General features: G+C 35.3%; 1 protein-coding gene across 1 annotated transcript in view; it reads right to left on the bottom strand.

Moving 5' to 3' along the window:
• The window catches only part of LOC140451278 (uncharacterized), an 862,244-nt gene that overhangs the window by 53,216 nt on the left and 785,541 nt on the right, over positions 1-23,487 (bottom strand). Inside the window, 6 exon segments of the mRNA XM_072545021.1 lie at positions 141-8,383; positions 8,488-16,230; positions 18,628-18,678; positions 18,926-18,986; positions 21,361-22,478; positions 23,123-23,227. Coding sequence (XP_072401122.1) covers positions 141-8,383; positions 8,488-16,230; positions 18,628-18,678; positions 18,926-18,986; positions 21,361-22,478; positions 23,123-23,227 — 17,321 coding nt within the window.

The following is a 23,487-nucleotide window of genomic DNA, read 5'->3' as shown; positions in this document are numbered from 1 at the left end:
GGAGTTACTTCCTCGGGTGCCTCTAGTTCTTGTACAGTCACCGTTGTTTCTGGTTTCTTTCCTTCTTCTTCAACAGTTACAATTTCTGTTTTTTCCTCTTTTCCGTCTTTGATCTTCTTGATAATTCGTTTTTTAATAACCTTCTTCTTCTTTTTACCATCGATTGTGACTACTTCGGTTTCTTGGACATCTTCAGGCAATTCCTCGACCACGTATGATGGTTTCTTGGGGGTTACCTCTTCAGGTGCCTCTAATTCTTGTACTGTCACCGTTGTTTCTGGCTTTTTGCCTTCTTCTTCAACAGTTACAATTTCTGTTTTTTCCTCTTTTCCGTCTTTGATCTTCTTGATAATTCGTTTTTTAATAACCTTCTTCTTCTTTTTACCATCAATTGTGACTACTTCGGTTTCCTGGATATCTTCAGGCAATTCTTCGACTACATATGTCGGTTTTTCTGGAGTTACTTCCTCGGGTGCCTCTAGTTCTTGTACAGTCACCGTTGTTTCTGGTTTCTTTCCTTCTTCTTCAACAGTTACAATTTCTGTTTTTTCCTCTTTTCCGTCTTTGATCTTCTTGATAATTCGTTTTTTAATAACCTTCTTCTTCTTTTTACCATCGATTGTGACTACTTCGGTTTCTTGGACATCTTCAGGTAATTCCTCGACCACGTATGATGGTTTCTTGGGGGTTACCTCTTCAGGTGCCTCTAATTCTTGTACTGTCACCGTTGTTTCTGGCTTTTTGCCTTCTTCTTCAACAGTTACAATTTCTGTTTTTTCCTCTTTTCCGTCTTTGATCTTCTTGATAATTCGTTTTTTAATAACCTTTTTCTTCTTTTTACCATCAATTGTGACTACTTCGGTTTCCTGGATATCTTCAGGCAATTCTTCGACTACATATGTCGGTTTTTCTGGAGTTACTTCCTCGGGTGCCTCTAGTTCTTGTACAGTCACCGTTGTTTCTGGCTTCTTTCCTTCTTCTTCAACAGTTACAATTTCTGTTTTTTCCTCTTTGCCATCCTTAATTTTCTTGATAATTCGTTTTTTAATAACCTTCTTCTTCTTTTTACCATCAATTGTGACTACTTCGGTTTCCTGGATATCTTCAGGCAATTCTTCGACTACATATGTCGGTTTTTCTGGAGTTACTTCCTCCGGTGCCTCTAGTTCTTGTACAGTCACCGTTGTTTCTGGTTTCTTTCCTTCTTCTTCAACAGTTACAATTTCTGTTTTTTCCTCTTTGCCATCCTTAATTTTCTTGATAATTCGTTTTTTAATAACCTTCTTCTTCTTTTTACCATCAATTGTGACTACTTCGGTTTCCTGGATATCTTCAGGCAATTCTTCGACTACATATGTCGGTTTTTCTGGAGTTTCTTCCTCGGGTGCCTCTAGTTCTTGTACAGTCACCGTTGTTTCTGGTTTCTTTCCTTCTTCTTCAACAGTTACAATTTCTGTTTTTTCCTCTTTTCCGTCTTTGATCTTCTTGATAATTCGTTTTTTAATAACCTTCTTCTTCTTCTTACCATCAATTGTGACTACTTCGGTTTCCTGGATATCTTCAGGCAATTCTTCGACTACATATGTCGGTTTTTCTGGAGTTTCTTCCTCGGGTGCCTCTAGTTCTTGTACAGTCACCGTTGTTTCTGGTTTCTTTCCTTCTTCTTCAACAGTTACAATTTCTGTTTTTTCCTCTTTTCCGTCTTTGATCTTCTTGATAATTCGTTTTTTAATAACCTTTTTCTTCTTTTTACCATCAATTGTGACTACTTCGGTTTCCTGAATATCTTCAGGCAATTCTTCGACTACGTATGTCGGTTTTGCTGGAGTTACTTCCTCGGGTGCCTCTAGTTCTTGCACGGTCACCGTTGTTTCTGGTTTCTTTCCTTCTTCTTCAACAGTTACAATTTCTGTTTTTTCCTCTTTGCCATCCTTAATTTTCTTGATAATTCGTTTTTTAATAACCTTCTTCTTCTTTTTACCATCAATTGTGACTACTTCAGTTTCCTGGATATCTTCAGGCAATTCTTCGACTACATATGTCGGTTTTTCTGGAGTTACTTCCTCGGGTGCCTCTAGTTCTTGTACAGTCACCGTTGTTTCTGGTTTCTTTCCTTCTTCTTCAACAGTTACAATTTCTGTTTTTTCCTCTTTTCCGTCTTTGATCTTCTTGATAATTCGTTTTTTAATAACCTTCTTCTTCTTTTTACCATCGATTGTGACTACTTCGGTTTCTTGGACATCTTCAGGCAATTCCTCGACCACGTATGATGGTTTCTTGGGGGTTACCTCTTCAGGTGCCTCTAATTCTTGTACTGTCACCGTTGTTTCTGGCTTTTTGCCTTCTTCTTCAACAGTTACAATTTCTGTTTTTTCCTCTTTTCCGTCTTTGATCTTCTTGATAATTCGTTTTTTAATAACCTTCTTCTTCTTTTTACCATCAATTGTGACTACTTCGGTTTCCTGGATATCTTCAGGCAATTCTTCGACTACATATGTCGGTTTTTCTGGAGTTAATTCCTCGGGTGCCTCTAGTTCTTGTACAGTCACCGTTGTTTCTGGTTTCTTTCCTTCTTCTTCAACAGTTACAATTTCTGTTTTTTCCTCTTTTCCGTCTTTGATCTTCTTGATAATTCGTTTTTTAATAACCTTCTTCTTCTTTTTACCATCGATTGTGACTACTTCGGTTTCTTGGACATCTTCAGGTAATTCCTCGACCACGTATGATGGTTTCTTGGGGGTTACCTCTTCAGGTGCCTCTAATTCTTGTACTGTCACCGTTGTTTCTGGCTTTTTGCCTTCTTCTTCAACAGTTACAATTTCTATTTTTTCCTCTTTTCCGTCTTTGATCTTCTTGATAATTCGTTTTTTAATAACCTTCTTCTTCTTTTTACCATCAATTGTGACTACTTCGGTTTCCTGGATATCTTCAGGCAATTCTTCGACTACATATGTCGGTTTTTCTGGAGTTACTTCCTCGGGTGCCTCTAGTTCTTGTACAGTCACCGTTGTTTCTGGCTTCTTTCCTTCTTCTTCAACAGTTACAATTTCTGTTTTTTCCTCTTTTCCGTCTTTGATCTTCTTGATAATTCGTTTTTTAATAACCTTCTTCTTCTTTTTACCATCAGTTGTGACTACTTCGGTTTCCTGGATATCTTCAGGCAATTCTTCGACTACATATGTCGGTTTTTCTGGAGTTACTTCCTCGGGTGCCTCTAGTTCTTGTACAGTCACCGTTGTTTCTGGCTTCTTTCCTTCTTCTTCAACAGTTACAATTTCTGTTTTTTCCTCTTTGCCATCCTTAATTTTTTTGATAATTCGTTTTTTAATAACCTTCTTCTTCTTTTTACCATCAATTGTGACTACTTCGGTTTCCTGGATATCTTCAGGCAATTCTTCGACTACATATGTCGGTTTTTCTGGAGTTACTTCCTCCGGTGCCTCTAGTTCTTGTACAGTCACCGTTGTTTCTGGTTTCTTTCCTTCTTCTTCAACAGTTACAATTTCTGTTTTTTCCTCTTTGCCATCCTTAATTTTCTTGATAATTCGTTTTTTAATAACCTTCTTCTTCTTTTTACCATCAATTGTGACTACTTCGGTTTCCTGGATATCTTCAGGCAATTCTTCGACTACATATGTCGGTTTTTCTGGAGTTTCTTCCTCGGGTGCCTCTAGTTCTTGTAAAGTCACCGTTGTTTCTGGTTTCTTTCCTTCTTCTTCAACAGTTACAATTTCTGTTTTTTCCTCTTTTCCGTCTTTGATCTTTTTAATAATTCGTTTTTTAATAACTTTCTTCTTCTTCTTACCATCAATTGTGATTACTTCGGTTTCCTGGATATCTTCAGGCAATTCTTCGACTACATATGTCGGTTTTTCTGGAGTTACTTCCTCGGGTGCCTCTAGTTCTTGTACAGTCACCGTTGTTTCTGGCTTCTTTCCTTCTTCTTCAACAGTTACAATTTCTGTTTTTTCCTCTTTGCCATCCTTAATTTTCTTGATAATTCGTTTTTTAATAACCTTCTTCTTCTTTTTACCATCAATTGTGACTACTTCGGTTTCCTGGATATCTTCAGGCAATTCTTCGACTACATATGTCGGTTTTTCTGGAGTTACTTCCTCGGGTGCCTCTAGTTCTTGTACAGTCACCGTTGTTTCTGGCTCCTTTCCTTCTTCTTCAACAGTTACAATTTCTGTTTTTTCCTCTTTGCCATCCTTAATTTTCTTGATAATTCGTTTTTTAATAACCTTCTTCTTCTTTTTACCATCAATTGTGACTACTTCGGTTTCCTGGATATCTTCAGGCAATTCTTCGACTACATATGTCGGTTTTTCTGGACTTTCTTCCTCGGGTGCCTCTAGTTCTTGTACAGTCACCGTTGTTTCTGGTTTCTTTCCTTCTTCTTCAACAGTTACAATTTCTGTTTTTTCCTCTTTTCCGTCTTTGATCTTTTTGATAATTCGTTTTTTAATAACTTTCTTCTTCTTCTTACCATCAATTGTGATTACTTCGGTTTCCTGGATATCTTCAGGCAATTCTTCGACTACATATGTCGGTTTTTCTGGAGTTACTTCCTCGGGTGCCTCTAGTTCTTGTACAGTCACCGTTGTTTCTGGCTTCTTTCCTTCTTCTTCAACAGTTACAATTTCTGTTTTTTCCTCTTTGCCATCCTTAATTTTCATGATAATTCGTTTTTTAATAACCTTCTTCTTCTTTTTACCATCAATTGTGACTACTTCGGTTTCCTGGATATCTTCAGGCAATTCTTCGACTACATATGTCGGTTTTTCTGGAGTTACTTCCTCGGGTGCCTCTAGTTCTTGTACAGTCACCGTTGTTTCTGGCTTCTTTCCTTCTTCTTCAACAGTTACAATTTCTGTTTTTTCCTCTTTTCCGTCTTTGATCTTCTTGATAATTCGTTTTTTAATAACCTTCTTCTTCTTTTTACCATCAGTTGTGACTACTTCGGTTTCCTGGATATCTTCAGGCAATTCTTCGACTACATATGTCGGTTTTTCTGGAGTTACTTCCTCGGGTGCCTCTAGTTCTTGTACAGTCACCGTTGTTTCTGGCTTCTTTCCTTCTTCTTCAACAGTTACAATTTCTGTTTTTTCCTCTTTGCCATCCTTAATTTTTTTGATAATTCGTTTTTTAATAACCTTCTTCTTCTTTTTACCATCAATTGTGACTACTTCGGTTTCCTGGATATCTTCAGGCAATTCTTCGACTACATATGTCGGTTTTTCTGGAGTTACTTCCTCCGGTGCCTCTAGTTCTTGTACAGTCACCGTTGTTTCTGGTTTCTTTCCTTCTTCTTCAACAGTTACAATTTCTGTTTTTTCCTCTTTGCCATCCTTAATTTTCTTGATAATTCGTTTTTTAATAACCTTCTTCTTCTTTTTACCATCAATTGTGACTACTTCGGTTTCCTGGATATCTTCAGGCAATTCTTCGACTACATATGTCGGTTTTTCTGGAGTTTCTTCCTCGGGTGCCTCTAGTTCTTGTAAAGTCACCGTTGTTTCTGGTTTCTTTCCTTCTTCTTCAACAGTTACAATTTCTGTTTTTTCCTCTTTTCCGTCTTTGATCTTTTTAATAATTCGTTTTTTAATAACTTTCTTCTTCTTCTTACCATCAATTGTGATTACTTCGGTTTCCTGGATATCTTCAGGCAATTCTTCGACTACATATGTCGGTTTTTCTGGAGTTACTTCCTCGGGTGCCTCTAGTTCTTGTACAGTCACCGTTGTTTCTGGCTTCTTTCCTTCTTCTTCAACAGTTACAATTTCTGTTTTTTCCTCTTTGCCATCCTTAATTTTCTTGATAATTCGTTTTTTAATAACCTTCTTCTTCTTTTTACCATCAATTGTGACTACTTCGGTTTCCTGGATATCTTCAGGCAATTCTTCGACTACATATGTCGGTTTTTCTGGAGTTACTTCCTCGGGTGCCTCTAGTTCTTGTACAGTCACCGTTGTTTCTGGCTCCTTTCCTTCTTCTTCAACAGTTACAATTTCTGTTTTTTCCTCTTTGCCATCCTTAATTTTCTTGATAATTCGTTTTTTAATAACCTTCTTCTTCTTTTTACCATCAATTGTGACTACTTCGGTTTCCTGGATATCTTCAGGCAATTCTTCGACTACATATGTCGGTTTTTCTGGACTTTCTTCCTCGGGTGCCTCTAGTTCTTGTACAGTCACCGTTGTTTCTGGTTTCTTTCCTTCTTCTTCAACAGTTACAATTTCTGTTTTTTCCTCTTTTCCGTCTTTGATCTTTTTGATAATTCGTTTTTTAATAACTTTCTTCTTCTTCTTACCATCAATTGTGATTACTTCGGTTTCCTGGATATCTTCAGGCAATTCTTCGACTACATATGTCGGTTTTTCTGGAGTTACTTCCTCGGGTGCCTCTAGTTCTTGTACAGTCACCGTTGTTTCTGGCTTCTTTCCTTCTTCTTCAACAGTTACAATTTCTGTTTTTTCCTCTTTGCCATCCTTAATTTTCATGATAATTCGTTTTTTAATAACCTTCTTCTTCTTTTTACCATCAATTGTGACTACTTCGGTTTCCTGGATATCTTCAGGCAATTCTTCGACTACATATGTCGGTTTTTCTGGAGTTACTTCCTCCGGTGCCTCTAGTTCTTGTACAGTCACCGTTGTTTCTGGTTTCTTTCCTTCTTCTTCAACAGTTACAATTTCTGTTTTTTCCTCTTTTCCGTCTTTGATCTTCTTGATAATTCGTTTTTTAATAACCTTCTTCTTCTTCTTACCATCAATTGTAACTACTTCGGTTTCCTGGATATCTTCAGGCAATTCTTCGACTACATATGTCGGTTTTTCTGGAGTTTCTTCCTCGGGTGCCTCTAGTTCTTGTACAGTCACTGTTGTTTCTGGCTTCTTTCCTTCTTCTTCAACAGTTACAATTTCGGTTTTTTCCTCTTTTCCGTCTTTGATCTTCTTGATAATTCGTTTTTTGATAACCTTCTTCTTCTTCTTACCATCAATTGTGACTACTTCGGTTTCCTGGATATCTTCAGGCAATTCTTCGACTACATATGTCGGTTTTTCTGGGGTTACTTCTTCGGGTGCCTCTAGTTCTTGTACAGTCACCGTTGTTTCTGGCTTTTTGCCTTCTTCTTCAACAGTTACAATTTCTGTTTTTTCCTCTTTTCCGTCTTTGATCTTCTTGATAATTCGTTTTTTAATAACCTTCTTCTTCTTTTTACCATCAATTGTGACTACTTCGGTTTCCTGGATATCTTCAGGCAATTCTTCGACTACATATGTCGGTTTTTCTGGTGTTACTTCCTCGGGTGCCTCTAGTTCTTGTACAGTCACCGTTGTTTCTGGTTTCTTTCCTTCTTCTTCAACAGTTACAATTTCTGTCTTTTCCTCTTTTCCGTCTTTGATCTTTTTGATAATTCGTTTTTTAATAACTTTCTTCTTCTTCTTACCATCAATTGTGACTACTTCGGTTTCCTGGATATCTTCAGGCAATTCTTCGACTACATATGTCGGTTTTTCTGGTGTTACTTCCTCCTCGGTTGCCTCTAGTTCTTGTACAGTCACCGTTGTTTCTGGTTTCTTTCCTTCTTCTTCAACAGTTACAATTTCTGTTTTTTCCTCTTTTCCGTCTTTGATCTTCTTGATAATTCGTTTTTTAATAACCTTCTTCTTCTTCTTACCATCAATTGTGACTACTTCGGTTTCCTGGATATCTTCAGGCAATTCTTCGACTACATATGTCGGTTTTTCTGGAGTTTCTTCCTCTGGTGCGTCTAGTTCTTGTACAGTCACTGTTGTTTCTGGCTTCTTTCCTTCTTCTTCAACAGTTACAATTTCGGTTTTTTCCTCTTTTCCGTCTTTGATCTTTTTGATAATTCGTTTTTTAATAACCTTCTTCTTCTGTTTACCATCGATTGTGACTACTTCTGTTTCTTGGATATCTTCAGGCAATTCCTCTACCACGTATGTCGGTTTCTCAGGAGTTTCCTCTTTGGGCATCTCTATTTGCTTAGTTGCTGTGTCTTCTTTAGTTGGAATATGTTCTGTAATGTTTGTGTCCACTTCTACAATATTCACATTGGACGATATTTGTTTAGTGTTTGGATGAATTTCATCTAATATTTCTTCAATTATGATATCACCCTCACCACCGTGTTGATGTTTTGTTTTTTTACTTCTTATTACTGTTTTGCGCTCTACCACCGTTATATTTTCCGAACCGTCGGGTGCTGACCTAAATTTGGTAATAATTTCTTGTGTTTCTTCAGTGTCTGTATGTTGTTGAATGTTTGGTGTTAGATGTTCAACAACATTATCCTCTCCTCTTACAAATGTGTGTCTAGCTTGTGTTTTGTGTATATCGGGTGCCTCCAGTGTTCCTGTAATTTTATGTGTATATAGTAACATGTATTAAAAGAAAAGTGTTTTATGTGTTTTGTGTATGATATGAAGAACCTATTAATGGTTTGTTGTGCAAACTTACCCTCTTGTTCATGAAGTACTACTTCGCTTATCTGTAGGCTAGGAGATACTTCATCCATTACAATTTTCACAGTTTTTGAGGTAGGCTGTAAACTTTCAATGTAGCCTATATCATCTGAAGGAGCTTGATCCGTTATAATAAGTTCATGTTGAGGAAAATCGGCATAATTTAAGTGACCTTTATGAAAAATAGGTTTCATTGAATCTATTGTGTCATGAGACTGATACGAAGTAATTTCTTCAGTTATTATAGATCTTTTGTGCTCGATATCTTTTGTAGCGGTAGTTTCGGTAGCAGAGGATTCTATGATTTCTTGACCTGTTTGTCCATGTGTTGTTACTTCTGTTATAGTTATTCCCTCATGTAAACTTAATGTCTCACTAGCAATTTTAGATTCCGGTAATTTAGTTGAAATGTCGTCAGTATTTGCATGTGTTAAAACAGTTGTTTCGGTAACACCATGTAGAACATCTCGATGAGGAGTGGCTTGTTGAAATACTAATTGTTCCTCTACCGGTAGATCTGATATGTTTTCTAGTGGTTTGATGCTTTTTCCTTCAGCTACGGTATGTTCAATTATAGAAGATGATGCACGTATTTCATTGTATTTGTCATGAGTTAAGGGTGATTCACTTTGATTTGTTACAACTTGTAAAATTTCAGCTGTCGTGCAAGGTTTCTCCAACGTTATATCTACTGACTGCTCAGAATCAGGTTTACTGATTTCCAAATGAGATTCTGTTTCTGTAATAATGGTTTCTGTAATGTTAAGGGTATTTAGTGTAATATGATCTTTAGAAGCATATTTTTCCTCAGCACTAGGAACATCGAACTCCTTTATTCCCAGATCTGTTCTTACTTCTGTAATTTGAGTGGCTTCCTGTGGAACAAAAGATTTTTCAGCTGCGGAAGTTATGGCTGGTTTATCTGTAAACGTTTCTTCTCTTTCATTCGCTACTATTTCACTTACTGAAACATACTCTCCTGGTACTAATTCGACATTAACGGTTTTACTGGTTACCTCTTCTCTATCAAAAGTTTTCTCAGATTCTTGAATTACATTCTCAGAAACAATAATACTTTCGCATTGATCTTGGGAAGGTACTGCAGTATCTATAAAGGTACTTTCAGAGTCAAATTTATTTGCTGCATCACCAGTTATAACTTCGGTCTGTATTAGAGGTTTCATGGGTACTATACTAATTTCAGATTTTTTCTCGTCGAGTTCTTTCGCTTGCAGAGGTATTTCTGTTTCACGGATCATTACTTCAGATATAGATATACTATCTACTTCTGGAATTGTTTTGCTAGCTGTTTTATAATCGACTACGGGAGTATCAGTAAATTCTTTTTCGGCTTCGTGTACGATATTTTCTTGTGAAATAATACTTTCATGTTCATCATGTCGAACTTGTACCATAGATTTTGTTATCTCTGGTATTTGTAAATCTGTTATATTTTCAGAGGTTTGCACTTCAGATGCTTGCAGATGTTTAATGGCATCTAAAAGAGTTTCCGCCTTACCGGTAGGCATATCTGCTTCGACATTGAATTCTGAAGCCATAGCCTCTGTGTGTGTCTCACTTACCGATATTTCTGAAAGTACGTCGAGTTTTTCTTGAGCGCTGACAGTGTTTAGTTTTAGTGTAGTATTGAAATCATCGATGTTTTCAATTACTGTTGTTTCAGTTCTGGTAATACTTTCTGAAGGACTATATTCTGGAAAAGCTGTTGCCCTTACAACAATATCCGACTTAACTTCACCCGTTACTTGGTGTGTTAGCACTTCTGTAGTTTCAGCTGTTTTTTTCTCTAGAATTGAAGGTATGGCTATAACGGCTTCAGGTTCCTTAAATCGGTCTAAAGACTTTTCAGTTTCAGCTGCTATTATTTGCATTGCCGATACAGCTGATTCCGTATCTATTTTGGTTTCTGCTTGTTTTTCTAACATTTCAATTTTTTGATATTCTCCTTCTTTTTCTTGAACTTGATGAACTGTTTCAACTAGTCCCTTATACGGTATAGTTTCTACATTTGCAACTGATGAATCATCTGATACAGTCACTAGCTTTTTAAACGTATCTTCTGTACATATTTCTGATTGTTCAGGAACTGTCATTAAATTATATTCAAGATTTGCTTTTTGGCTTGATTTGGCAGCAAAATCCTCTAAAATCTCCTCTCTATCTTGCGGAATAATTTCAGTTATAGTCAAACCTTGTGATTTTTCTTCTAAGCTAACAGTTGCTTCACTTGTAAATGGCTTAAATTCTCCTGTAAATTCCGTTTCTTTTTCTTGCGAAAGGTTTTCACTAATCATAAGAGAATTTAAAACTTCGTCTTTTTCTTTGGCAACTGATTCCTCTAGTACTGGAGTTTTATGCAAACCTGTACTTTCCACAACATCACTTAAATGCTGCTCAACAACTTTATATACAACGTCAATATATGGTTGGGCTTGTTTTAATTCCGGTAAACTAAACTGGCTAAGTACATCTTCTTTTAGACCTACAATTTCTTCACTTGTAGAAATTGATTCTTTTGTTTCGAAGTCTACTGAAGCCAAAGCTTCAACTGCTTGTTTAGGTAATACAAGTTCCTCTTCGTTATCAACCGGTGTTTGTTCTTGCACTGTTATGTAATCCAGAGGAATGGAAAGTTCGGCAGCTTTACTCTGATGCGACAACTCTGTAACAAGATCATCTAATGCTTCTTGGGTAAGAGGTTGTGATTGAGACACTATGCTCTTCGCGTCAGTAATGTTAGCAGCAGCAAATTTTTCATTTAAATCTAGTTTCGATAATTCTGTTTCATTTTCGTGAGCTGTTACTGTTTCCACGGTAATGGACTCACCTTCTTTTATAGATATAGAGACTTCTTGGCTATCAGGTTTCTGTTCAGCGGGTGAATCACTTTCAAATTCAGACACTATAGTTTCAAATTGTAGTGCAGTGGGTAATGTAGATAATTCAGTAGTTGCACTAACTTGTAAAGGCTCTTCTAAATCAATGTTTTTGATATTATCCATTATATTGTGTTCGGTTTTTAAAGGAATACTATGAGTTTCCCAATCGGTAGATGCTAAAATTGCATCTGGTTGAGATAATGGTTCCAACGAAGATTCCGCTTCATTGGTAATAGTCTGAGTAATAGTGACACTTTGATCGGTAATAAAAGACACTTCTGCACTTTTGGAAACCAGATCTGGTTTATCAAAATATGTCTCCGATTCTTGAACTAAAGTTTTAGTTTGTACCACAGCTTCAACAGTGGTTTGCTCAATCTCTGCTTTTATTGGAACAGTGTCGTCTATTTTAACACTGCTAACCGATTCTTCAATCTCTGTAACAGTAGTTTCTGCTACTGGTTGAACATCTATTGCTGACGTTGCTGTCTTTGCGTCGCTAGTTTTGACAGCTTCATAAGAATCTTCCTTTTCAGATGGAATTATCTCAGAAATTTGAGATGTTGTCAAATTTTCAAATTGAACATCCGCTGTATGTTTTAACGGCTCCTCTTTTTCTACTAAAATATTTTCACTTTCACCAATAACAGCTTCTGTACTTATCAAGCTTTGGTGCTCTAATTGTACTTGTGTAGCGGAATGAACGTCCGTAACTTCCTTTTCAAATTCATTGACGTTATCGTGTGCTATAGTTTCTTGAACCTGAATGATATCTTGAGGAATTAAAGAAGAATCAGCGGCTTTTAAATCAAGTGGTTCTTTTACCAAGGATTCTTCTTTTTGTTCCGATATAACAGTCGTAACTGTTATACCTTCTGCTGGCTGAAAATCAGAATGAGCTTGTTTAGTTGATGGTTGAATTTCAGTAAGCTGGTTTTCCGTTTCAAAAGTAATAGCTTCTGTAGTAGTTAAGCTGTCGATTGCTAAAAAGTCTTCTTGTGCCTTTTCTGTAACGAAAGATATATCGTCAAGTTGACTCATGCTTTCTCCAGATAAAATTTGTTCCGTCACAGCACTTACATATGGAACAATACTTGTCTTCCCTTCAACACCTTGTGGCGTTTGTGTTTCATCCAAGATATTCTCCTTGTCATCTGCCGTAACCTCTGTAACATTCAAACTTGTTGTTTCCGAAATTTCTACATGTGCATGTTTCTTATCAGGTACAATATCCTGAAGCTTCTCAGTTTCTTTCTCTCCAATTGTAATTTCTGTTTGTATCAAAGAAACTACTAAATCCTGAGTAGTAGCAGCAATAACAGATTCTGGTGTTTCTTGTTTTAAAATACTTGGTACAACTCCTGTGAACAATTCTTCTTTAACTGCTAATTTCTGTTCATCAAAATTAATTAAAGCCGATGATGACTCAACTTCGGGAACCTTTAAATCACTTTCTTTTTGATCAACAATTGTTTCAGTGACAGATATCGCTTGCCCTGGTAAAATATCTACATTAGCTTGCTTTGAGTAGGGTAATTGATCGGCGGTAAATAGTTTTTCCACATCTGTTATGTTAGTTTCTGTAACTATCAGCTCATTGAAGGGCTTAGTGTATTTTTTCGCGCGACCTGTTGGAATTTCTTCGTCTTCTATAAAGTCGGCATGAACGACACTTTCTATTTCTGAAGTAACAATTACTTCTTGAAGCTCCAGTGCTTTAGAAGCTAAAACTTGCAATGGCTTTGGTTGATCATCACATAATTCTTCTTTTTCATTTAGTAAAACCTGTGATACTTTTGCTCCTGTAAGCAAGTCTGTTAAGTTAATAGTGATATTTTTAGTTTCTGGTTTAGTTTCGACATATTCCTTTTCTTTTTCAGCCGTTTCGTATTCAGTAACTTGCAAAGTACTTAAACTCTCTTGTTCTGTATTAGCTTTAGCTGGCAACGATTCAACGATCTTTAAATCACTTGGTAATTCATGAGTCTCCGTTATCAGATGACTAGCCACTTGCTGGAAAGAAATATCTAGAGAAGCTTGAACGCCAGCTGGTAATTCTTCTGGCATATACTGTTTTTCGCTATCTTCCACTGTTACTTCAGTTATATTTATAGCCTCATTTGGCAAAAGAGTCTGTAAGGCTTGTTTAGAATCAGTATCAACTGATTTTATGGTTTCTATATCTTCAGAAGTAACAGCTTCAGAAATAATAACTTCTTTATGTAAAGCTTGAATACATTCAGCTCGGCCTTCATCAGTTTGAAGAGCCTTCAAAATGTCGATACTATCATCTGTTATTGTTTCTTCTGTTATACCTGTCGGTAGAAGATTTGTTGGGACTTGTTTGACGTGATGAGAATCAGGCAGTTCGAATTTACTCAGTTCCTTCTCACTTTCTAAAGATTGAGATTCTGTAACTTCAACTTGTTGATGTGGCGATGTTAATGAAGTTTCTACAGTAAAGCTTTCTTTTGGAGAAGCTTCGTATACATCCTCTGATTCAATTATATTTGTTTCTGTAATTCTAGTAGCTTCGTTCGTTTCAATATCAACTAGGGCTACGTCTGTGCTGAACTTAGGATAGTCTTTAAAGTTATCGGGCAATTCGCTTGTTTCTACTTCTTCAATATTTAGCGGTTGATTTGGAGAAATAGATTGTTCGGCTTGTATTTTCGTTGGTTTAGATTCTGCTGGTAATTCAGCCTCAGATTCGTGTACCGTTGTAACTGTTTTGCTGGTGGTTTCTATTACAGTAAATGAAGAATCAGCATTTTTAAGTGCAGGCTGTTCTTCTTCATATTTATTTTCTCGTTCATTATAGAAAGTGGTTTGAGATACAATTGACTCTAGTGGAGAAATCTCCACGGTACTCTTTTGATAATTAAATTCTTCAACAGTAAGATCTGTTTGTGGTTGTTGCGAATCTATCACACTTACTGTTACTCCTTCTGAAAGAATTATATTCTCTAGTGCTTGTACACTTTCTTCTGGTCTAAATTTGTCTAATTCTCTTTCTTTCTCCGATATTTCAGTTTGTGAAACAATTACTCCTTCTTCACTAGAAACATTTAATAGTGCTGTTTGAGCGGGGGGTAATCTGCCAGGTATATACTCTCCTTCTAATTCAGGAGCTACGGTTTGATGTTGAGATAGTGATTTTTGAGGAATGATCGTTTTGGCAGCAATTTCAGTTGCTACGAAAGCTTCTGGAAGATGTTTACCGGGTTTATCTTCAGCCAGAACTTCTTCTACTGTCAAAGGCTCTCTAACGTCAATGTTGTATTTTGGTTTAACGCCAGTTGGTTTAGGCAAAGACAAACCTTCTTCTGCCATACCTTGTTGTACCTCCTCCACGGTTATGCTTTCTTTAGTAGAAAATGCAGTTTCAGCATAAACTCCTTTTGGTTTATAAAACTCATCAAGATCGACTTCTTTTTGAGACACCTGTATATCAGATATGTATTTAGCCTCTTGTGGTATTATTCCAACATTGGCTAACTCTTTCACAGTTTCAACTGTTTGTAAATCACTCGGTACATCTGCTAGATTGTGTTCTTGTACTAAAATTCCTTCCTTGGAAATTATTTCAGATGAAGCAGTTGACATGGAAGGTTTTTGTTCAATAGTGTAATCTCCGGTTGTATTTTGAATAGTTGTTTCCGTAATTTCAAACGCTTCTACGCTGTCTATTGATTTAGTAGCAACTGATATGTTGGGCTGAAAATCTTTACCTGATCTTTCTTTTTCTTCTGCTAGTACAGTTTGTTCTAGAATTGCGTTAAGCGGTAAGAGATCAACAGTAGCTTGTATATGTTCCACTTTTTCATTAGTTTCAGCTACCTCACTTGTGGATATAGCTTCAGAGTATATAATAGAAGTATTTAGCTCCAAAGGTTTGGCTGTTTCTGCAATATGGGACTCAAAATATTTTTCCTTTTGAGACACTTGTGTTTCCGTAATTGTCTTAGCTTCTTGGGGAAGAACGGATAAGACAGCTTTATTTTGAGGAATAAAATGCTCGTCAAATTTATCCGAACTGTCTCCTAAAGTCACTTGCTCGACTTGAATACCTTCATGTGGTTGTAGTGTTTTCCGTGCACTTGAACTAACAGGTTGAAATTTATCTTCAATTTGTTCTGGAATATCGTGAATATTTTGTTCTGATATTTGGATAGCTTCATTGCTATCAATAAGAGGGACAGCTGTGGCAGACAAATCCGCTATTTTTTCATAACCCTTTTCACTTTCATTACTAAGAACTTCTTTGTTAATGACAGCTGAGTGGGGTACAATGTCAATGTCCGCTTTTATTGCATTGACACTATCATCCAAATGAGCTATTGCGCCTACTGTAATAGCTTCTTGAACAATTTTAGAAGAGCTTATTGGAATTTCTGTTTGTCTTGGAGTTTCTTCTTCTTCAAGTGATTGTATTTTTTCTTCTTCCATATCGTATTCACTAGTTCTTGGTTTATACATAGTAATCTTCTTTTTAATGTCTTTGGTTTCGTCGACGATTTCCTCTATTTCTATATCTACTTTCTCTTCTACTTGCTGATCTCTTATTTTAGCCGTTTTTCCTTTAATATCGATTTCTTTTTCAATAATTTCTTCGATATCAACTCTTTCATCTTCACTACCTTTCTTTTTAAGTCTCTTTGTTTTAGTAACTTTTTTCTTAATATCTCGATTTTCCTCAACATTTTCTTCGGTCTTGATTTCTTCGATGCTTGGTTTCTCCTCAACTTCTGTGATCTCCGTAATTTCTACGGAGTGCTGCTTTTTGGGGCGTCCTCCTTTTATTATTCTCTCAATGTCCTCCTCGACCTCAAGGGTTTCTGTGAAAGTGTACTATGATAGTATGTGTTTTGTGACACTTATAGATAGAATACTGATATTGTGCGAAGAGGCTAAGCGTTAAGCTCAAGCCTAAGTTTATGTTGGCGAAAAGTTTATATGATAGCGTTAATGACTAAGAGTAATTTTTGTTGTGAGTGAGAGGATCCTAATACTAGTATTTTATTAACTATTAGAAAACTCACCTTAGCTCAGCGGTTAACACTAGTAAAGCCATGCGTCACTTTTTAACTTCTTCCTACAGCATCTAGCGGAAGCACCTATATTCACTAATATTTGCGCAACAAACTAGTAAAGAAAGAATACTAATAATGGACTGCTAAAGTTTGACGTAACACGAGAATAGAATACTTTCCTAACAAACTTTTAACACGTTTTTTAGACCAAAGACATATTTCTTTCAATTGTATAACAGATGGGAGCTCTAGTAACTATTTTGTATAGCATTAAATGGTTTGTAAAAAAACAGTCGCTAAAAAGTTCATTTTTAGTAACTTTAATAAAATACGAGGCTTGCTATCAGTTCTTTAAGCTTTGTTTTGTTTTACAATATATAGGTTGCTAACCTGGCTCATCAACACTGAGTTACTCAATCCACCCAGTCCTCACAACTTACAGGCAAAGATAATTGGAAAACTAACACAACATACCAGTAAAAATAATTAAGAAGTACGTCAAGGTCATTGAAAAAAATCAAATGTATGATAACATCGAAATACCAACTACGATGCAATCGAAATCGATGGGAAAATAATAAAGCAGGAAATACAGTTTAAATATTTGGAAAAATATATAAGTAGTTATAAAGATATTGAAGAAGTTCGACAACAAGTCTTGAGAGCAAATAAAGTGGCGTGATCTCTTAGTGATACGCACAATTACCTAAGCCAAGACACAAAAACAAGGATCTATAAAACAGTAATTAGAAAAGCATAGTGGATAGAGAAGCAAGAACTTAAGAAGGATATGTACCTAATCTAGAAGATATAAATACATGAGTAATAAAACGAAAACAGGTGAGTTGAATACTTGAATAGTAAAATTAGTTCGCTCGTTCTCCTTCTATTATCCTATTGTAAATGTCATGAATGTCTTCATCTGGGGCGTTTGTTTTGGGCTTATAAGTATACCTGAATGACATGGAAATCATAAAGACACAACGTCATAGCGTAATGACATAACGTTACTTTCATAATGATAAATTAACTTGATAGACGTTTGATCTAATGTAAATATGTCTTTGTAATGGTTCCAAAGTTATAGCTTAAGAGAGAGTTTATGTAACTAATACTTACAGTTTGGCCATAAACACAAGACGAGTCCTCATTTTAGCACGACGCTTAGTATTTTTTATAAAGCCTATCTTCAAGGTTTCAAAATGTTGATGCCGAGAAGAACTCAACAACTTAACAGCAGGACATAACAGTGTCATACTGGTATGTATGCTAGCTCATCGGGAAATATATGTCATTTAGAGAACTAATAAACTTGCCAAAAGGGGATCGACAACAGAAAAAAACTTGGATCCGAAAACAACATAATTCTCCAATTGTAAAAATACATCCGGTCAAGCATATGACAAAATATATATTGGATGGTCCATGCGCCAGTCAAGGGTTACCTGGATGTTGTTTTATCAACACTTAAGATATAAAATTTGGACTAACTGATCACAAAATCATATGGTACCAATTTGCTAGACCTGTACAAGGTGGTACAAGGTTCCCGGATTCTGGAATGAGTATCATGAACAAGTGGAAGATGGACAATTAGCCAATTGGCTGTGGTGTGGCTGGTTTAGACTTTTACTGAAAGTTAAAATTTAAATTAAAGAATATTTTGCCTTCGTATTTTTTGCTCTAACAAAAATATGAATTTAATGTTCAAATGATTTTAAATATTCCTTTTAAAGCATCGACTTGTTTTATTTGACATGACATTTGATCACTATATAGAATAAAAATGCAGTCAATTATTGTTACTGTGAAATTAATGTTACTGCCTTGTAATCTGAAAAACGTAAGTTCAAGTTCCGGTTCAGGCATAATTTTTTGTATTGTTTTCGTTAAGAAATTTGTATAAGCTGTACCCCTCACGTGACGTTAAACTCTTACAGTCCATTTTAATTATTAAACTACAAGTTTTGATAACTAGGCTTGCATTATATCGATCTATTGAAGATATATTAATAGTCTATAGTGCTGTTAGCGTGCATCTTTAAAATATAAACATATTCATTTTCAAAATAAAAAAGTTCATTCATCTTTTTTCTCACAGAAGCTACTTCTTTTGCACTACGTGTACTTACTATCAAGTAGTGCAAAAATTATGATAGCTTTAACAATTAGCATAACATACAAGTAATCAAGTTATCTTACCTTCAATATCTCCCTTCTTTTTAACTTCCTTTCGTATTATCTTTCCGGAATCTATCGAAAATAATTAAGATTATATTAAATTTTGATCACTATATTTTTTATTGTCTACTAAATCTATTGCACGTCATCAATGACAGAATATAAGGATCTAGTGTCATTGTTGTAACTATTATTAAATATTTAGATCATGTATCCTCTATTTACAAAAAAAAATAAACCCTTTAAATATCTATGACATGATATTTCGTTAAATTCGTGAGTTATCATTATCATATTAAAAATAATGACATTTACTTGCCTTCAATAATTTCGATCTTTTCACCAAAAGTAACAGTTTCTGTAATTGATTTGGAAGTTACCTGTAACAAATAATCTATTTTTAATATATAACAACAAAATAGCATTATTTCGGAGAGAAAATACAACAATCAGTATCAACCAACATATCAGTAATGGCTTGCTAAAAGAACGAATGGCCAACAGAACAACGTTCCTGCAACGTTCCGAACAAAATACAGTTCCTGCAACATACAATCGATTCGCTTAATATGTACAGAAAAGGTAAAGAAGTTGTAGTCTTATACAAGCCTAGAAGAGTCAGATGTCAACTGAGAAATCAAGTAAAACCACTAATAGATGTAGAAGGAAAGACTAGACACTTGGAATTGATGTGTAGAAATAACTTTTTTGCATGGCTGTTCTTGTTTTATGCAACATTTAATCTGAACATATCTTCACACAAACGCTGCAAGAACAATAGGAAATTATATTATTCAACGTAGTTGAATTATTCTGCCTAAAACAAACAATAGAAAAGCGTTTGGAACATAATATGAAGGCACACATGGTATTTATTGATCTTCAAAAAGCGTATGACAGTGTCCCATTAACCAAGTTATAGCAGGTGCTAGAAGGCAAGAATATTCCACCGATTTACATTAATGCTGTAAGGGAGTTGTACGATATGACGAGTGTAATAAAGATTGGACAAAAAGTGACAAGAAAGATAAAAGTGACCAAAGGACTTCGCCAAGGCTGCTGCATTGCACCTACACTCTTTAAGATTTATTTGGAGGGGGTTTTGGATATTTGGAAAAGAAAATGTGAACCTATGGGTGTTAAAATTGGAGACCATACACTGTACAGCTTGCATTTTGCTGATGACCAAGTAATACTTGCAGAAGATCAAGATGATATCCACTACATGTTACGAAAAATAGATGAAGAATATACTAAGTGGGGCTTATCAATTAATCCATCAGAAACAGAGTACGTAGTAGTGGGAGGTGAAGGAAAGCACTTAGAACTAGGAAGCAAACAAATTCAAAATACTGATAGCTATAAATATCTCGGTGTAAACATTACAAAGAATGGTCGGAATACAAAAGAAATAGCTACTAGAATTGGTCAAGGAAATTCAGCAATACGTCAACTGAATAGTATACTTTGGAATAACCACATCACCCGAAACACAAAAATTAGGATATAAAAAAGTATCATAGAAAGCATTGCTACATATGGTTCAGAGCTTTGGGTAATAAATAAAAATGACGCATCCAAAATAAAAGCAATGGAAATTAATTATTGGAGAAGATGTTGCCAACTCACCAGAAGAGATAGAGTAAGGAATACTGAAATCAGAGAGCGTATGGGCATGGACATTGACGTCCTGGAAACTATAGAATGCAAAAGGCTGAAATGGTATGGCCATGTAGAAAGGATGAATGATCAACGATGGCCAAAGAGAATGTTACAGTGGATCCCCACCAACCGCAGGGAAAAGGGAAGACCAAGAAGATCGTGGAGACAAGAAGTAAAAGGTGCAATGGAAGATAGGGGTCTACAAGTAGATGACTGGAACGATCGCAAGCGTTGGAAGCTAGGTTGCGAGAAACGGCGGCAGCTGTAATAAACTCGTTATATATATATATATATATATATATATATATATATATATATATATATATATATATATATATATATATATATATACGTAGTGAATCTAAATAGCATTAAAAATATCACATGTCAGTCCTCCGCGAAGATCATGAGAATGGACTTCGCCTGGAGGACGATACAAAAACCAAATAGATAGATAAAACGATAGAGAAGCTCAGTAATCAATGTGAAGACAAAAACAGATGCAGACCGTGGTTCCGACCACAAAATATTACAAGCAGAACTTTAAACACTCAGAAGAAAATTTTAGAGAAGCATTAACAAACTCTGACCTACCAGTGACTACCGAAGATCCTGACGAAACGTGGAAACACGTGGAAACTCCAAAGAAAAGAACTCAGAATATAGATAAAAACTTAGAAGTGGCACATCAAATTCAATACAAAAAGAAATTGAGATAGGCACCATAAATACAACTATAAAACATTTGTATAGAAGGGACAAACATAATTATATTAACAACAAACAGAGAAATCAAGTCACAGACAGAGATCATCAAATATAATAGTGGAAACATCATAACAAAATCAGAAGGTATCGCAGCGGTGTGGAAACAATATTGTGGAAACTCTAACAATGACCCAGATAATAGAGATTAATAATTAATAATACAGAGAAAATAAGTCATGAAAAAGGACCATAAATACTAAAATTAGATCCAAAGACCTGGAATGGTTACCATTCATAAATGAAAGATGTACAATAATCCAATTGGCTAAGGCTAAAAAAAGCATACTAAAACTACATGTAACAAATAAGGAAATTTTTAATTACCTCAGTAACTTCAGCTGTTTCCCATAACCTTTGGATAAAATCTTGGGGTGTAAAACTGGTAATAACTTCTTCGATAGTAACATAATTAGCCTCTATCATTTTCATAAAAGCCCTAAATCCTACAGTGGCTGCGAGTTTGGTTTCATCTACGGTACTCTCTTCAGTTAGCACTTCCGATACTAAAGGTCCATACCCTTTACGTTCCACTACGTTCACCATAGCAGATTGCGCTTGGGGTGATTTAAGAGATGGGAATCTGTCTTCTTCGTAAAGAACAGTAACTTCTTTTACGGTTATTCCATTTTTCAGCAAGTAACCGATTTCCGCGATTTCTCTGAGAGGATTTTCACCTGGTCCAAACTGCTTTGGACTCTTGAACTTTAACATTTCACTGACTTCTTTGGCCATTTTGAGCTCACTCTTGCGAATGATTTTCTCGCATCGTTCTATAATTTGTTCCAAATTAATTTCTGTTATATCCGCTATTTCAGTAACACCCGACTGAGTAGTTCTTGTTGCCTTTGTGGTCTTCGGAAGGATCTTTTCAATGTCCTTTATAATCTCCTCCGTAAGAATTTCTTCGGCGTAAGTTGCTTCAGCCGGGGAAAGTAACTCAGTTGCTTTTTCTTCGGGTATTTCTTCTGCGTAATCATCGATCTTTTTAGCTGTTGCTATTGCTTCAGTCTTAAGTGGTTCCTGTATGTCTAATATAGGCTTAGCTTTAGCTGGTTTATCAGCTTCTGGAATTTCTTTGGTAGATTCTATTGCTTGTACTTCAGTAACGCCCAAAGATTCTTGATCTTCAGTCATTTTTGTGGTAACACGTTTCCTTATTTCTTTCTTCTTTTCGATTGTGACTCGTTCCTTCTTCACCTTTTCTTCCTGTTCCTTTGCTTTGCGTATTTTTATCTCTTCTTTTTTGTATTCTGGTATTTCTTGAACATTAAGAGTGGCTTTGGTTATGGCTTCGCCGATCTCACTGACAGCTTTACACAGATAAGTTCCAACATCTTCAACTTGAACATCTGTTATTGTCACACTAGTTGTTTGATCTTCAATTCTGACCTTGATTCGGTCAGTGTTACGGATTATTTTGTCATTGTGATACCATATCACATCTAAAAAAGAACAATTGATATAATATTAGAATATATTTAAATTAATTATATAAATATTTATAATCCAAGGCCAAGGCCAAGGCTCATTTTGGACTATTGTGCCGTTGGAAAAAAGATAAAGAATTGAGTCACGATTAGGTTTATTTTACCCATAAGTATAGTATAAAATATATTGGAAAGTAAGTTCTTAATTGTTATTAAAAATTGGAATGAGTGCATATATATATATATATATATATATATATATATATATATATATCCATATATATATATATATATATATATATATATATATATATATATATATATATATATATATATATATATATATATATATATATATATATATATATATATATATGGACTATTTTTATGTTGAATCAATACTTTGTGCGCTAGTGTCTGTTTTATAAAAAGTCTATCAATTTGTGCTATGTAATTAATAGGGATTTATTTTATTAAAAAAAGTGGTTTGTGGTTAAATGTCACATTCACAATTTTCTAGTATCTTTTTTGCTTACATTGGTACCATATTCTACATGAAGGCAAAAAATACTTTATAAATAACTTTAAGCAATTTTATTTCGACTTTATTTATATTTTGTCTTTACTTATTGTTTAATAATTATGTATGATTCACTTACCTGGTTGAGGTGTTCCAGAAATGAAACACTCAAATTTAATAGTTTCTGCTTCTGTCGTGAAAATGTTTGTAATTTCATGTATAAATGTTGGAGGACTTTGTGCAGCTGAAAATATAAAAATTCATTAATTAGTTAAATTTTATCCAAGTTTTTCAAAAAAATAATAATATATTTATATTTCGTATAGTTTTGGTTGTCTACACCTAGAATGTGAGCAGAGGTGGATAGATATAGTTAGAGAAATATAACTAACGTCAACAACTGTACCTAGGCTTCCATCCAGTCAACTGGTGATATTTTATGCCTCCTCCTCACGTAGACATATTTATCAGCGGACGCTGTCTGTGGATGCGTCCGCTAACGGG

This window comes from Diabrotica undecimpunctata, chromosome 9 (assembly GCF_040954645.1).
Source record: "Diabrotica undecimpunctata isolate CICGRU chromosome 9, icDiaUnde3, whole genome shotgun sequence".
NCBI classification, from domain to species: domain Eukaryota; kingdom Metazoa; phylum Arthropoda; class Insecta; order Coleoptera; family Chrysomelidae; genus Diabrotica; species Diabrotica undecimpunctata.
The sequence above is the reverse complement of the archived record's forward strand: the minus strand, read 5'-3'. Positions and strand labels throughout refer to the sequence as shown.